The 14,906-nt window shown below is 39.4% G+C and overlaps 1 protein-coding gene across 1 annotated transcript in view; it reads right to left on the reverse strand.

Moving 5' to 3' along the window:
• Nucleotides 1-14,906, reverse strand: part of EMILIN2 (elastin microfibril interfacer 2) — a 37,817-nt gene that overhangs the window by 15,371 nt on the left and 7,540 nt on the right. The window contains exons 3-4 of the mRNA XM_041399353.1: nucleotides 8,147-8,322; nucleotides 4,499-6,433 (exon numbers count right to left, since the gene is read on the reverse strand). Coding sequence (XP_041255287.1) covers nucleotides 4,499-6,433; nucleotides 8,147-8,322 — 2,111 coding nt within the window. The remainder of the gene's footprint in view (nucleotides 1-4,498; nucleotides 6,434-8,146; nucleotides 8,323-14,906) is intronic.

Here is a 14,906-nt window from a genome sequence, read left to right on the forward strand (position 1 = left end):
GAGTTTCTGTGGAAATGGGCAAACATCCCACTGAAAATTTATCTGATACAACTTGTCACACACTAGAGATGCTTGCCAAGGTCCCCAGCAGAGACCACCTCTCTGAGTGGTGCCCACAATGAAACACTTCAATTCAATACAGTCCAAAATCAGCCTAGACAAATTCACCAGGGGCTAGGGCTAACGCATCCGGATGTGCCAAGCAGCAGATGTGGTGTGAGGCTTCCCCTGGCTCTGCTGTGTGTCTGGGGACCCCAGGAGAGCCTTACTCTTCACATTTGGGGAAGAGCTTACAACAAACGTGTGCAGGTATTGTCCCCAGCACGTGGCTGGGGTCCAGACAGCATCACTGGCAACCCACATGCTGTTTTGTGACCACTCGACACCTGCACTTTACCCTTGTGAATTTCAGTTCTTGTTTTCAGTCTCATAAAAGCCTTAAAAGCCTACATAAGCCTCCAGGAGTACCGGGAGGCTGTCTGAAGTCATAGTCTCACACCACCTGCATTCATTTTCTAGATATGGCTGCTAGGAAAAAACCTCCCTGATCTTTGCTGATCTTAACCATCAGGAGAATTGAAACTCATGCAGACAATGCACCACAAAGCTGCGCTGAAGCTCACTCAGTAACTCTGTCCACAAGGCAGAGGCCTAAACAGTGAAATGTTTGCTTTATACAGATTGAAACTATTTTAATTAAAAAAAATATTTTTTTTAAATTTAAAATTAAACACTAAAATTAAAAAAAAAAATTAAAAATTTTTCAAAAAACCTGAAAGTATCAAAGTGACTTTTTAACATAATTATTTGCTTTGTAAGACAACTTCTGTCCACAGAAGCATTGATTTAGGCCTTCAACTAAAATCTTAACCTCATTGAAAAAAAAAATTGACAAAGTACTTCACCTTGGGATGCATGTACTTGCCATTTTGGAAAATTAATACATTTCTCTGCTTGCTTTTCTAGACCTTTAAATAACAATCAACTGCTGAAATCCCAAGTCCTGAGCAAACTGCTTCCTTGCATGCAACATGAATAATGCAATATTCAGAATTGTCCCATCTCCATAACACTAAATCCAGAATCACAGGCCTAAAGCCAAACTTCAAGTGGAAGCAATCAGGTATGTGTGAGTAGAGATCTGCTTGAATTTTGCTGAGCAGGCCATGACCACAATATTCCCATTATCTTCCCATCTATCTGGGAAGGCAAGAACAGAGCTGAGATCATTACACAGCGAGGAACAGCAACGCTGTTCTCAGCAGCAGGATCCTTGCTACTCTGCTTGTCACCACTGTTGTGAGTGACAGTGTGGTTACCACATCACACACCAGCATCTTCTGGTGCTCCCCTCAGCCCCCAAAACACACAGAAACGAAGTGCATAAAGCTAACTAGAGAGTAAAGGAACCTGTGACTGCTCTCACAAGAAGCCCAAAAGACCTCACTTGAGTTTTATTACAGACACCGAGGGGATTTTACAAATCTGTCAGAAAACAGCACTGTGCACAAGCTCACAGGGAGCCCAGAGGAATTGACTGTACAACTATTCACAATACAGCATTAAAATTTTTATATCCATGCTGTAATGCAAAACACACATTTGGTTTCTTAGGCCACAACTTCATCAGATTTGCTGTTGGTTTCAAAACCCTGCTACACAGACAAATACCACAGGAATTGCAGGTCAGGTCAAATACCTGTAACCAAAGCAAACTGCACTCCCAGCACAGTATCTGGCTGCAAGACCCCAGTTTTGATTCCTGGAAAACTTCATGGATATATATTAAAAAAAGGCAGTACAATAATAGAGACCACTTTAGTTTTGGTTTCATACCATGTGAGGAACAAACATACCCGCAGAGAGGAACAGAGTGCAATGAGAACAACTTAGACTACAAAACGTGGAACTGGGAGAAGGCACCATTTAATGCGGATGGAAAGCTGCTGGATCATTTTACCTTGGAGAGCACATCATGCATGGTTCCCTGAATGCTTAGAGCAGACCACTGCCTCCTGTCACCACTGCCTTGTGTGCTGCAGGACATTTCACTATCTTCACCAGGAATTACAACAAATTAAAGACATTTCTAGTCTCTGGGTTCGTATCTGATGCACAGTCATTTGTTATGTTGGCTTGTTAGTTTGGATTGAGGCATTTGAAACCCCTGAATAAAAAATATGGAAGATAATACAACCATATTTTTAAGGCGAGGGTAATTTGACTTTGCTGGGCTTACACTGCTTGGTAAGATTTTATGTTTTATTTCTTGGAACACATCCTTGCCTTACTGCCCTCAACAACTTTATTAGTAACAACTTGTTTCTGTTTCGGCCCCTCTGAAGTCAAATTACATCATTTGAATGCTACGATATGCTGGCAAATTGTGCATAAGAAACTGTCCACTGATCCAAGTTCAGGTCTTCCTGTCAAATAATGTTGGTATGGCAGACAAGGCTGCAGATCACAAATGTAAAAATAGTTAAAGCCATACCCCAACTCACATAACATGGTTCCCAAAATCACTTCCAAAAAAGGCTCTTCTGCCAAAATCTTTCTTCAGCTCTTGCCATCAAAACTTACTTAGGCTGCTGTGCCAGACAGTGTTATTGTAATTGGAAACATTTGGGAACTGCAGTGTATGCTTCACAAATCCTTTAGAGGCCAGAGGCACCCAGAGCAGCAAGGGATGCTCAGAGTGCCTGCAGCCCAGACCCAGCAGCAGTGTCCTTCCACAGGCTTTTAACACCCAGCGGTCTGGAGGGGTCTGCCCTGAAAAGGTCTTATTTTATGGAAACCCAGGTGTGCAGAGGCTTTTTAATGCTTTAATACATTGTAACCCATGAGGTCACTTGAACACCTGCTTCAAACAGCAGAAGATTACTGCTTGTATGTATCTTGGACCTTTCTCCAATGTTGGTCCCTAGTGCTAGTTAATTTTGGGCAAGATGGATGAGAAGCAGGATTACACAGTTACATCATGTTCTGTTTTAATGGAGACTGGGATGCTTCTGCAAGATCAAGGGATAAAGGTCCTAACCCTTTTGAATTTAAGTCAAAATTATAGCAAAAGAATGATCTGCAGTTTACAGTCCTCCTTCACTCCACTTCCTCCTTTAAAGTTAAGAGATTTTTTTTTTTTTTTATTTCACACAAAAGCTTCTCACCTCAGAAGGATTTTTGTGTCAAGTACTGCTATACATTTGGTTTTAAACAATTAAACAAAAGAAACACATCTATTGCAGGTTTTCAAGTCTCTGCCTTGGGGTGAGAAGGATATTCTTCCCTTCATGAGGCACAACTTGGCCACTCAAGAAAGAACACTCAAGAATCTCACATCCGATCTCTCCCAACCACTATCAGCTGCAACAGCACACAGGCTCTTCCCTCAGCACCTCTTCTAATTTTACCCAGTCACAGAAACTGGCCTCTTATTTATCTCATACGTGCACAGAATTAAAACCAGAAGCATCAACCAACTGAAGAGTGCAGTTTCAAAACAGTCTCCAATTCCTATGATTTTGCGTCATGCTAAGAGAAACAGGAGAACAGGAACTCAGCTTCCTTCTGTAAACTTCAGCTCTCAGGAAAACAACCCATTGCTGGAATTTGGAGCCAAGAACTGCAGAGGGAACTGAGTGGCATTTGTCAGGGTCTCTAAACCTTCATGGCAAGGCTCACCAGCACGCTGAGGTTTCCATTTCCCAGCATTCAGAGCCAAAGGGAATGTGCCCCAGCCTCTCAGCTGCTCTAATGCAAACTTTAAACAAAGTGCAGGTAGGTTTGCAAGATTCGCACCAACATGTTGGACTGTTAACAGAACTGGCTGAGGTGCTAAAACATTGCCAGTTGGAATGTGCCAAGTACTGCCAACGACCTTGTGGGAAAGCAAGCTTCTGGGAGAACTATGAAGCAAAAGTCTTATATTGCCATGCCAAGATATGCCAGAGCTCATTTGTGAAACTTCTAGATCAAAGAGTGGGTGCTGAATTATAAGCATAAACTCATGCTAAGAACACAACTTAGAAGACATCTTTCTTATCATAAATTTGAATTCATTTGAATTCATTTTTCTCTACTTGCTTTTCAATTTTCCTTGAGGAATAGAGAATAATCTTCAACAACAAAATAAAACAAAACAAAAAAATCAAATCAAATGAATTGGCATAATACAGACAATTATTACAAAAAACTCACTTTAAAATCACTATTCAAAAACACTACTTTTCCTATTGTCTCCATTCTAGCTCGAAGTAAACATAAAAAAAGTAAGACTTTTTTTTTCTTTTTGGAGGATACTTTTAAAAGCACTCAAAGTACTCTGTGGTGTTCTGCAGCAAAGAGCCAAAATTAGTCATTGCAAAAATAAAGTAGGAATTGTGTAATAATAAGTTTTTCCTCCCTTGTTTAGTTCTTTTCTAAGAGTTTCAGAAAGGAAAGCCAGTTGAAAAACAAACAAACAAGCAAAAAGTAAAAGAAAAATAAGCAAGAAACTTACTTGTGTCAGGCTGAGATTTCAGCACGCCTTCAATGTCTGTGGTGATTTTGGAAACCTGACTATGAAACTGTTGGACAGAGTTTTTGAGGCCAGAAATATCAGTAGAATGAGATGCTATAGTTCCATTCATTTCACGGATGCAGTTCCATAAGCTGCTCACGTGCTTATTCAGGCCCTCCTTTATATTCTGCAGGCTGTCTGAAACAGAGTCCAGCTTGCCACAGACTTTTTCAATATGTGAGACTCTGCTCTCAACATCTGAAACACCCTCCTGGACCCCTTGGGTCTTTTCTTTGCACTTGCTAAGATCATTCAGGATATGGTCATTCAACTGTTCTAGTCTGTCTTTCACTTCACCACAACAATTCTCACTGGAATGAGCAGTTTGATTTGCAAATGTCCTCTGCATTTGATCAATTTTTCGGAAGACACCTCTTTGTGTTTTTCTGCATGTCGAATTGACACCCAGAAGCTGCTCCCTGCAGCTACTCAGGCCATCCTGAAGATTCTTCATATCTTTATCAATGGCATTCAGATTGTATCGGAATACACGTACGTCTCTCTGCATTTTCTGGATGTCACGTTGGTTACCCTTAATTGAGTTGAGTTTCTCATTAAGAGAGCTATTTAGAGACTGCAGGATGGCAGAATTATTCTCTGTTTTCAAAAGCAAGTGATTGTACTTGTCGTTACAATTTTCTAGCTGTTTCTGAAGGTCCTGCGAGCCTCGCGGTGCAGACTGACATTTCTGCCCACAGAGCTGTTCAAGCGACAGCAGTTTGTCCTTCACGAAATTCATCTCTGCTGTAAACTGTTCATTTACAAATCCTGCATCGCTGGGCAAGACAGGCCCAGGATTAACAAACATTCCATCCGGGTCCGTGGTGTTGGCAATCTCCAAAATAGTCCCGCCTAGCCTGACCTCCAGCGCCCGCAGCTTTTGGTCAAACAAATCTCTCAGTTCATCCACCTCAGCAGCAATAGCACCACGGAGAGTCTCCTCAACATAAAAACAATGTTCTTCAGCATTTCGTTCTGTAATATTCATCCTTGCATCTAGCTCCTCCAGCCTCTCACCAAACACATCTTCCAGATCTGGAGTCGACAATCGAATGATTTCATTATCTATTCTGACATTCAAGATCCTCTGTGCTTCTACAATTCTGTCAATCTTCTTATCTAAATCTTTCATCTGTTGGTCAAAGTCATTTCCCTCACCCTTCTTGCAACAACTGGAGTCATTTGATGGAATCTGAGTGCGGAGAGTATCTATTTCTTTCCTCAAGTCATTCTCTTTTCCTCTTATAACATTGATTATCCCTGCACAGTTATTTTCACTGTCATCATACTGTTGCTGAATATCCTCTAGTTTATAGTCACAAGAATTCTTCAGATCTGCCATTTTCTTCTCAAATTCTTCCATTATTTCTTGCCTGAGGGACTCAAATTTTGAGTCTATATAATCCTGATATATATTGTCACGGGGCATTGTTATTGTAGGTCCTTGTGCTGCCTCCTGCAGTTGTTTTAGCTGCCCTTCATAGCCTTTTACTTTTCCATTCAGCTCCTCCAGCTCATCATTCCTCATCTTCAAGGCTTCTTTAACCTCAGCTAGCTCAGCTTTTATATCTTCCATTTCAAAATCACTAAAAGGGTCTTTTTGGTCTTTATTGCTGAGGAGTCCTGGCAGCTGAATAGTGTCTGTTTCACCACCAACTGCACTGTCAGGCTCCGGGCGGTCGTAAAGGTTGTTCAGCCAAGTGACCAACATCTTGCTAGCATCTTCTTGTACAGTCAGCTTCAGGTTTTCATTCACACCTGCCACAGAGGACTGGAGTTCAATCACAGACCGTGTAAGTCTAAACAATTCGTCCTCAAGGAACTGCATTCTCTTCTCATATGGTGGAGGCACCGGTGCTTCTGTTGGTTCTGCATCTGTTTCCCAGAAATAACAAAATGTGGATGTAAATATTCCCAGTGGTATCTGTTTTAATAAACTGCAGTTGACTTCACTGTTCTTTAAAATGAAATAATGGTTTAAACTCCCTAATGCTTGTTGTCTTTTCTGTTCTTATTTCCAGTCGTTTATAGTTAATATGGTATCAAAACCCTCAGAACTAGAAGTTTTAGCATGGTGACCGATTCCTGCCAAGATACAGTGGCCACAAAGAAACTGGCAACCACCCCTCCAGTTCAGCAATGGATCTAAGGTCCATACACATCACCTTAGAACCACTACATCTCCTATAACAATAATTTGCCTCTAAATTCCCACTGAAAACTTCAGTGTCAGTCACTTATGTGCCTGAAGTGGGTTTGTGCTTCCGTGTTTTACTGACCTGGGATCCAAACATAGATCCTATATATGACATGGGGTTCTGCAAGACACTCTAGTTATCACCCTTGTTTCACAAATACCTAATTATTTGGCATATATTTAAGTAGTTAATAAAAACATGTATAAAAGTGTAAAATTTACACATTCAAAACTGTTTGATTAAAATAACTCGTCCTCATTGAAGGAAAATCAGAAAGAGAAGACTTTTAGCTGTAATCTACTTTTTACCTATCAATTAATCAATTAATGAATCTGAATCTTGTCATTAGTAGGACCTCATTTACAAAGCCATGTACAAATCTGGATGTTCGGTTTCACACAAAATGTGTAACAACTGCAGAAAATCCAGACGAAAAACCCAGAAAACAAACATTATCAGAGGTCAAGAAAGGATAAACTGCAGGAAAAGTTAAAAGTAATTTTTAATTTTGTCTAGAAGTGCGGGGAAGGATACACATGTCACTATGTTTTATTATCATCTTTTGGAATTAATATTTTAGGTCAGGTAACAAAATACTTTAAAAGCTCATTTTTAAAGCAGGTTTATAATCTATGGGACTAGTTTGAAACCATGTATTCAGTCATTCAATACACTCCACCACACAGAAAACACATGTGGAAATCTGACTAAGTGCTATATGTGACACTAATCTCCAATTATGTTGGAAAACGTCCTTCAGAAGGGAACATCTGTTTATCATTTTTTCGTAATGGAGAAAAGGCATAATATGGCAGTAACAGAAAGCCTTCTTGCCCTTAGAGAAGACAGTATCTTACACAAACATCATTCATTCTTTAAAATATTTTTTCAGAAGTTGAGGCTTATCCATACTTATTCCCTTACTCCTCATTATTAAAGCATGTAATCTAATGAGAATCTGTAAATCTTTAGAATCTCAAACAAAACACTGTGAAACTGCTATGAACCCTCATTAAAATTTGTATCTGGGGGGTGGGTTTTGTTTTGGTAATATTTTTTTTTCTGAACATTGGAGAAACCACAAAAAAATCCCCTGTAAATTCTTACAAAACCCACAGTCATAACCTAAAGACTTTCTGGAACCATGAGTAGCCAGCTGGCACTTCCAGCCAGTGTTCTACAGCCCATTCCTCTGTTATTCTTCAGGAAATTCTCTGTATCAGGACTGCTATTGCCTGGCTATTGTTTCTCCACCACACAGAGTCTTTCACATGGCTTTTGTACCTGCCAGCAGCTGAGTTCAGTAGAAACCATAATGATTCTTATCCTTAGAAGACAAAACAAGAAACCAGACCTGACTGTGCGTACCAAAATTCAAACAAAAAGTTACCTGTGCCTTTCTTCACGGCAGCTTTCGCTGGTGTTGCGGGACGCCGAGCAGTGTTTGGCTTTTCTGCAGGTCCTTCCCTGCAGTCCTCGCCTTTGTAGCCAGGACAACACCTCCATTCCAGCTCTGTCACTGTCTTATATGCAACTGTGTACCGAGGTCTGAAACTCGTTCGGTATCTGCCAAAACAGAAAGCATTTTAAACAACCCATAACCTAAGCTGCTATTTAGATTAAAGTTAAAATTAAAACAGGTTTCAGGGCTTTTTATAATGAAAATCAAATACTTACAGCTACTATTCATTTTCTCCTTTAAACATCAAATGAACAAGTGTTTCTATCTAGGTTTTAAATCTGCCACCACTCAACACAGTCATGATAGGGAGCCATGGAATAGGGGCTTTCATGTATGAGCAGAGGGATAAAATGCTATGGCAAGTGAAAGTGCAACTCATCAGACACTGCTGACAGTACCCGTGACCACCAGCAAAATTCAAAATGTTTTTCCTCTAACTTTTCATCGGAACCCCCCCACCAGGGCTCTTCTGAACATCAAGAAATGCTTCTGCCTGCTTTGTCCCATTTGTATTTCCACAGTCTCCACTTAAAACCATTCCTCAGGACCCATACGTACAGCACAGTCAAAGCAGGCAGGGGTATTCCAGAGGGAGGGATATTCCAGAGAAGGACAAAATGCTAAAAGTGTGAGTCAGACAAGGACATGAAAGAAGGAATCAGATGAAACACTGCACAACGAAGAAATCAACTCTTTCCTACTTCATCAGTTAAGTTGAAGAGGGTCTGGCAGACAAACCTATACACCCATTATGCACATACAACCTTGAGCTTCCCTGATTAACCACTCAAAAGTTAATAAATGACAAGCTAATTCTGGTTGTGCAATTTTCTCTAACCATCGACTTCTTCCATAGTTTCCCTTGAAAGACATCCCACATATTCAGCTGCGGTCAGACACTGTGATATCCCAGCAGAGCACAAGCAGAGCCTATGCTATCAGATAAAAACTAAATCAATTTAAAGTACAGCTCATTTTGGATTGAGTCATGAGGAAAATAAGTAAAACAGGGATTTGCCACCTGAGCTCTATAAAATTGTATTTTTGGAACACACAGAAACAGTAAGTCATCCCAATTTCTCACATGAATTCCTTTCTCTCAGTTAAACTACCATCATGCTACTAATTTCCCTAAGGCTTTTTCAGATCTTTTTTCCTTCAGATTACTTCAGATTAGAACAGTTTTCAGGCTTATTTCACAGCTGAGGTGTCCCTAAACAGTAATACCAGCAGAATAAATGCAGGACAGCAGCAAAGGAACCTACAGGAGCTCTGTAACAGGCTTCAGCCATAGCCTGGATGGGCTCGCAGGGAGTGTATCCTGGGACAGAGAGAAACCATGTACAGTACAGAACAGCACCAGAAGCAGCCATGCTATCACACAAGTGTCACCTATTTCACTGAACATGGCATGCTATTAATATCCAAAATTCCTAACTGGTCAAAAAAAAAAAAAAAAAAAATCAGTAATCAGCTACCAAATGGACAGAAGTAAATCTTACAGGCTGTGAAACATTTCATATTGAGAGTCACAGAGTGGGATTTAGCTTACCGTTACTCTTCAAAGCTTCTCCTGCCATGTGTGCAAATAGTTGCTGAAATAATTCTAACAATTTTATTCAGCATATTTCAGATACATAATCTTAATATAATGTCCCCCATCTGACAGCCACTTGCTGTCCCTTTTTGGTAAGCTGGTTAACCAACTTGTGGTGGTGTGCTTAAAATATTAACTACTAATTATGAATTTCTTTTCCAAATGTATCTTTCCCAATTCTGCCACAACATACTCTAATTTCTGCACTCGGGAAACACTCAGTGCTGTTTTGCATTATTACTTGGTCTACGACTTCTCATTGAAGGGGTAAAAGCTACTTTCACTAGAGACAATCATATTTTTTCCAACTATTTCTGGAACAAGAGTAGTTTACGCTAATAATCCTCTTTGGATTCCATTCTTCTGTGGATCTGCATAGGAAGGCAGGGCCAGTCTGTGCTGAATCTCTGTCCATGAGCTGCTCATAACTGCAGTGGTTTGCTGTGCCTGTCAGCTTTTCAGACTCTGACTTGGAGTGTGGAAACCAGAGGTTTCCAATCCTTTTATACCTTCTGAACACCATATATGAAACAGCTGTAGACTTCACTCCAGCTCATAATTTCTTCTACGGTTTTCACTTAAACATCTGCTGAATCCTGTTTACAAAGTACAGAAATCCCAGTGGTAAAGTGCTTTAAAAATTAAATACAAGAGTGCAATGTAGAGGGCACCACTGGGGAGAACAATATCCCGGCCACCCAGGAACTTCCTTTTCTTTCTCCCTTATCTAAAGTATTAAACTACATCTTTTGCAGATAATTTGGGATTGAATCCTTTCCTTCCAGCTAGCTGCCAGAGTCAGGAGAAACAGGATTAGCTAGATACTTCAGTGTTTTGAAGTGGTTTTGAGAGTCATTACAGCCTCTCTCACAACCACCACATTACTGAAATGCAAACTCTGAACTTCCAGATCAGTTTTCCCATGCCGGAAATGCTTGTACATAATTCTGTATGATTTCCATAAAACACTTAACTGCTCCTAACTTTGTGTGTGTTCCTCTTTTTACTTTCAGGGCCAAACCCCTTCCTGAAAAATACAGTATTTTGGTTGTTTTCAAATGCCAAATCTCTCTTTTTTCCCAACAAAGTTTTAAGAATATAGCTGAAACTAATTTTATAAAATGAGTAAGGATTACTTAAGCGCAAATTGTGCTTTTCTTTGCTCAAATTACACAGTGAGGATTTTCCATCACATTTCTGATAATTTTCTCTTTTAACATATTCTCTGTAGTCAAAGTAATCAATATAGCCACTTTCAGATGGCTTCAACAGTCAGAAAAATAATAAGAAACATCAAAATACAAAAGAATATTATAAACAAATAAAAAGAAATCGAGCTTAATATTTTTCCAATGTCAAAAATTAAAAGCTTTTCCAAACTCCATCTTAAAAATAAAAACCAGGCATGTTTGACATTCTCACTCTTCTTTGTTTTATAGTTTCCTGATCCTAATAGGCATAAAATGCTTAAATAGGATTTAATAAAAATAAATCTTTGAAAAACAGTCCACTTCTAAAAAATTCTTTCAGGTTTGAAACAACAAAAATCGGAACTGGTTTGGTTTTTTTTTTCAGATATGGTCCATCAAATACAGATTAACCTGAATCCTAAATCACAGTTGTCCCAGAGCCAAAATAAGCTAGAATTAGAACATTTCAAAATCTGGATCTAGAACAGCTTTCATAGTCACACTTTGAACTGTGGTAAGAAGACAGCTATACTCATGGATGGCTCAAAAATTCAACTGGGATTTACTTACTGAAAACTACTTCTCTATACTGCCAATCCAGCTGAATGAATCACACAGCTACTCCCATTTCCTCCAGGAAAACTAGACATGTAAGGCTAGGAAACAGGAACTTACACTAGCACTTCTCTGATTTGAATACAGTCACATAAAAATTGCTTAAAAATCAAAGTTCCACTGCTACAGCTTCTCTGCCAATGACATTCTTCAAGCACAAGTGCTGTGCAAGTTGCAAGGAACAGTGTCACTGTGACAGCAGTGTCCAGCTGCACTGACAAATGACAGCCACCAGCCTGCATCCAGCCCCAGGGAGGTTCTCAATCCTACAAGATGCTTTTTTAAGTCACAACTTCGCTTCACTCAGTGAATTTCAGTGGAGGAGCTGGAGACTTTCAGGATTTTGCTAGGATATAACATCCAATAGCACTGAACACAGTTATGTTGTTGGTGACAATTCTAATAAAACAAACCATAAGTTTCTCCTAGGGACTGCATCCCTAATTTGTGATTCCATGCATGTGAAAGACACAAGACTGGGAAGTATCAAAATATGGAAATTAGACATGACTTTATTTAAATCTGCAGTATTCTGAATCCAATTACTCACTCACAGACACAGCAAATTTAAAATACACAATCACAAACATACAAAACACACAAAATACACTCAGGGCAGCCAGACAGACAAAATGTTCCTTCTCTATAAAGCTGGATAAAGATACATGGTTGGAAAGTAACAACAAGATTCACATGGTTTATCTGGCAGGTGTAAATTTTTACAGAGTTCTCTAGTGAGGCAATTTTGTCAAAAGGGTCCACAAAAGTTTCCTAAGTATCTTAAAAACTCCACTTTTACACCTTTATATGCTGCAATGCAATTCAAAACCAGTAAAACATCAAACCTTCCTCTGGTTGACTTGGAATTCTGCTATTCAAGTAAGTGTTAATTAGCACAACTACTTTTACAAGCATTCTTCAAAACTATTTTAAAAAATAGTAATTTCTTACGTGGTTATAAGTTGCACATAACACTCCAGCATTTATTGTGCCTAGTCACTCCATTCTCCTGTGGATTTCAAGTTCAAGAGGATGGTCATAATCTCTTAATTGAGCTAAATACTGCAATCATTCTTTTATAAAGCATGAATAAAGGTTAATATCAACTGTCTCTAATCTTTCATTGCAACAGAGAACATAAGAACAGCTGGTTTTTAGGAGTTTTTCCACAACAGGCTTGTAACTACCCACGCCTACTACCTTCACCATGAACTCAACATGCTGATCAAATGAGAAAACACACCCAGAACACTAATACAAACCTCCACTTTTATTATCTTAAGTGTTTCACAGCTGAAATGAAGACGTACAGGGTGACAATAGCACTCAAATATTCCTCTTCTTTGAGAGAGAAGTACTTCCATAGGAAAATGCTTAATTAAAAATTCATGTTTGCTGCAAATGCTGGACATTTTCACTGGGAATCAGCTATAGTATTCTCACGGTGCTAAACCACAGAAGGAAACAGTTAACACTGATATTTGGAATGTCACCTAATAGCGATAAAACAAATCAGAAACATTTGGACGAAATTGGTGGGAAAACATATGGCTCAGCTCTGTAACTGGATATTAACATTCAACCTTTTGGGAAATGCAATAAGATAAGTGCCACCACGTCCTCACTGCGAGGAAGGGACCACAGAATCAGCATGTTTCTACATAAGCAGCATACAAAATGTTTACTCTGAGCACAAAGCTTCAAGGTTGGTCCAAAATTCTGTAGCCATTGGAACAAGTCCCACGACTTCAGCAGCCTGCAAATTTCTTTCTTTATAAAATAGAAGATATCAAATCTACACTATTTAACACTTTTATTGCATGTAGACACATTCTTTGTAAGTTGCATTGTCTGGTAGTTATATTTTTACAGCTATACTGTAGTTATATAGTTCCAGTCATCCAAATCTCCAATATATTGCAATGGGAGCACAGAAATGGCATATAGACACCACCCAAAAACACTACCTAGAAGATGCAATTAAATGCAATCATATTCTAACCAAACATTTTTTATTTTGTAGGCTGAAAACACTTCTGCTGAAAATATACTTTATTGGCTGTTTATACTATGCAAACACTGAAATAGAACCAGCTGATCCCATGTTTCCTTCTTCCCAAACGTGCAAGCTTATTTGTATTCCCTACAAATGGTGGCAGACATCCTAGTTCCACCACAATCTTTGTAGATTTTAGCAGCTGTCTGTCACGGTGAGTTTCAGCACTCACCTGGATTTCAGGTGCCTCATGTGCAGGTAAGGACAGGTTTTAGTTGTCTGTATTTCCATGAAGGCCAACAGCAGTAGTCCACACAGCCTGAAGAGTCAAAACAGGGCTGCATCTCACCCTAAAGTCATCATTTACATCCTATTACCTACAGAGTGTGCTGGACACCACTGACTTGCACCTGTGTCACCATCACTGCATGTCTAAGCTCCCACGCTCAGATTCACCCCTCTGCATCCTGGGCAGACAGTTTGGGTCAGGGTGAACCAAATCCCACCTTTGTTTTTTGTTCTTTGATTACCTTGTCATTATGCAGTGGTACCAGCAGCTAGCTTGTGTTTCAGCCCACAGGTTAGCTTAATTTGAGAAAAATGTGTCTCTCCTAAGAATTTATCCTAAGGCATTTACAGCAAACAGCAAAAAGATGTTTTGATGCAAATAGATAAAACTACAGAAGTCTAAGTGACAGCAGTTGAGTGACAGCAAGCCATCAAGGCTGTAATAAATCCCAATTACACAATACAGCAAAAGTCCATTTAAAAAGAATCCTATTGCACCCCAAAATAATTTTCTATTTCAATCTGGCATTAGAGACACTAAGCGGCTTCTTACAGATGGACTTAAGCAAGTCTTATCTTTACACTGCTATTTTTCCTTTGCCTGGCATTTTTTCTTTCCAGGATTTATATAAAGTAGGTCAGTAAATGTCTTTACAGCTACTGGGATCTGGGCAATTACATTTTCTTGAGAAAAAATGCCACTGACCTTAGACACTAGTCCAGCGCTTGGCCCACTCACAGACATCTAGACTGAAGTTCCTCAAAGGCCTTTGGATAATATAATAATCAAAATAAAATATATATAATGAAAAGCAAGAAGAGAGTGTTTTAAATGTTTTGTACTGGGAGAAACAAAGTTTTGAGGCACTCCTGTGGAAAATATTAAGTTATGAAAAGCATCATTGGTGCATATGACCATGGAGATTCAGCTTCTCCAGGCTTGCACAGGCCCACAAGGGAGTTCTTAATAAATTTTGCAGTCATGTATTGCATGGCCAACAT

Source organism: Onychostruthus taczanowskii, unplaced genomic scaffold (genome assembly GCF_017590055.1).
Source record: "Onychostruthus taczanowskii isolate IOZ18803 unplaced genomic scaffold, ASM1759005v1 scaffold16, whole genome shotgun sequence".
NCBI classification, from domain to species: Eukaryota; Metazoa; Chordata; class Aves; order Passeriformes; family Passeridae; genus Onychostruthus; species Onychostruthus taczanowskii.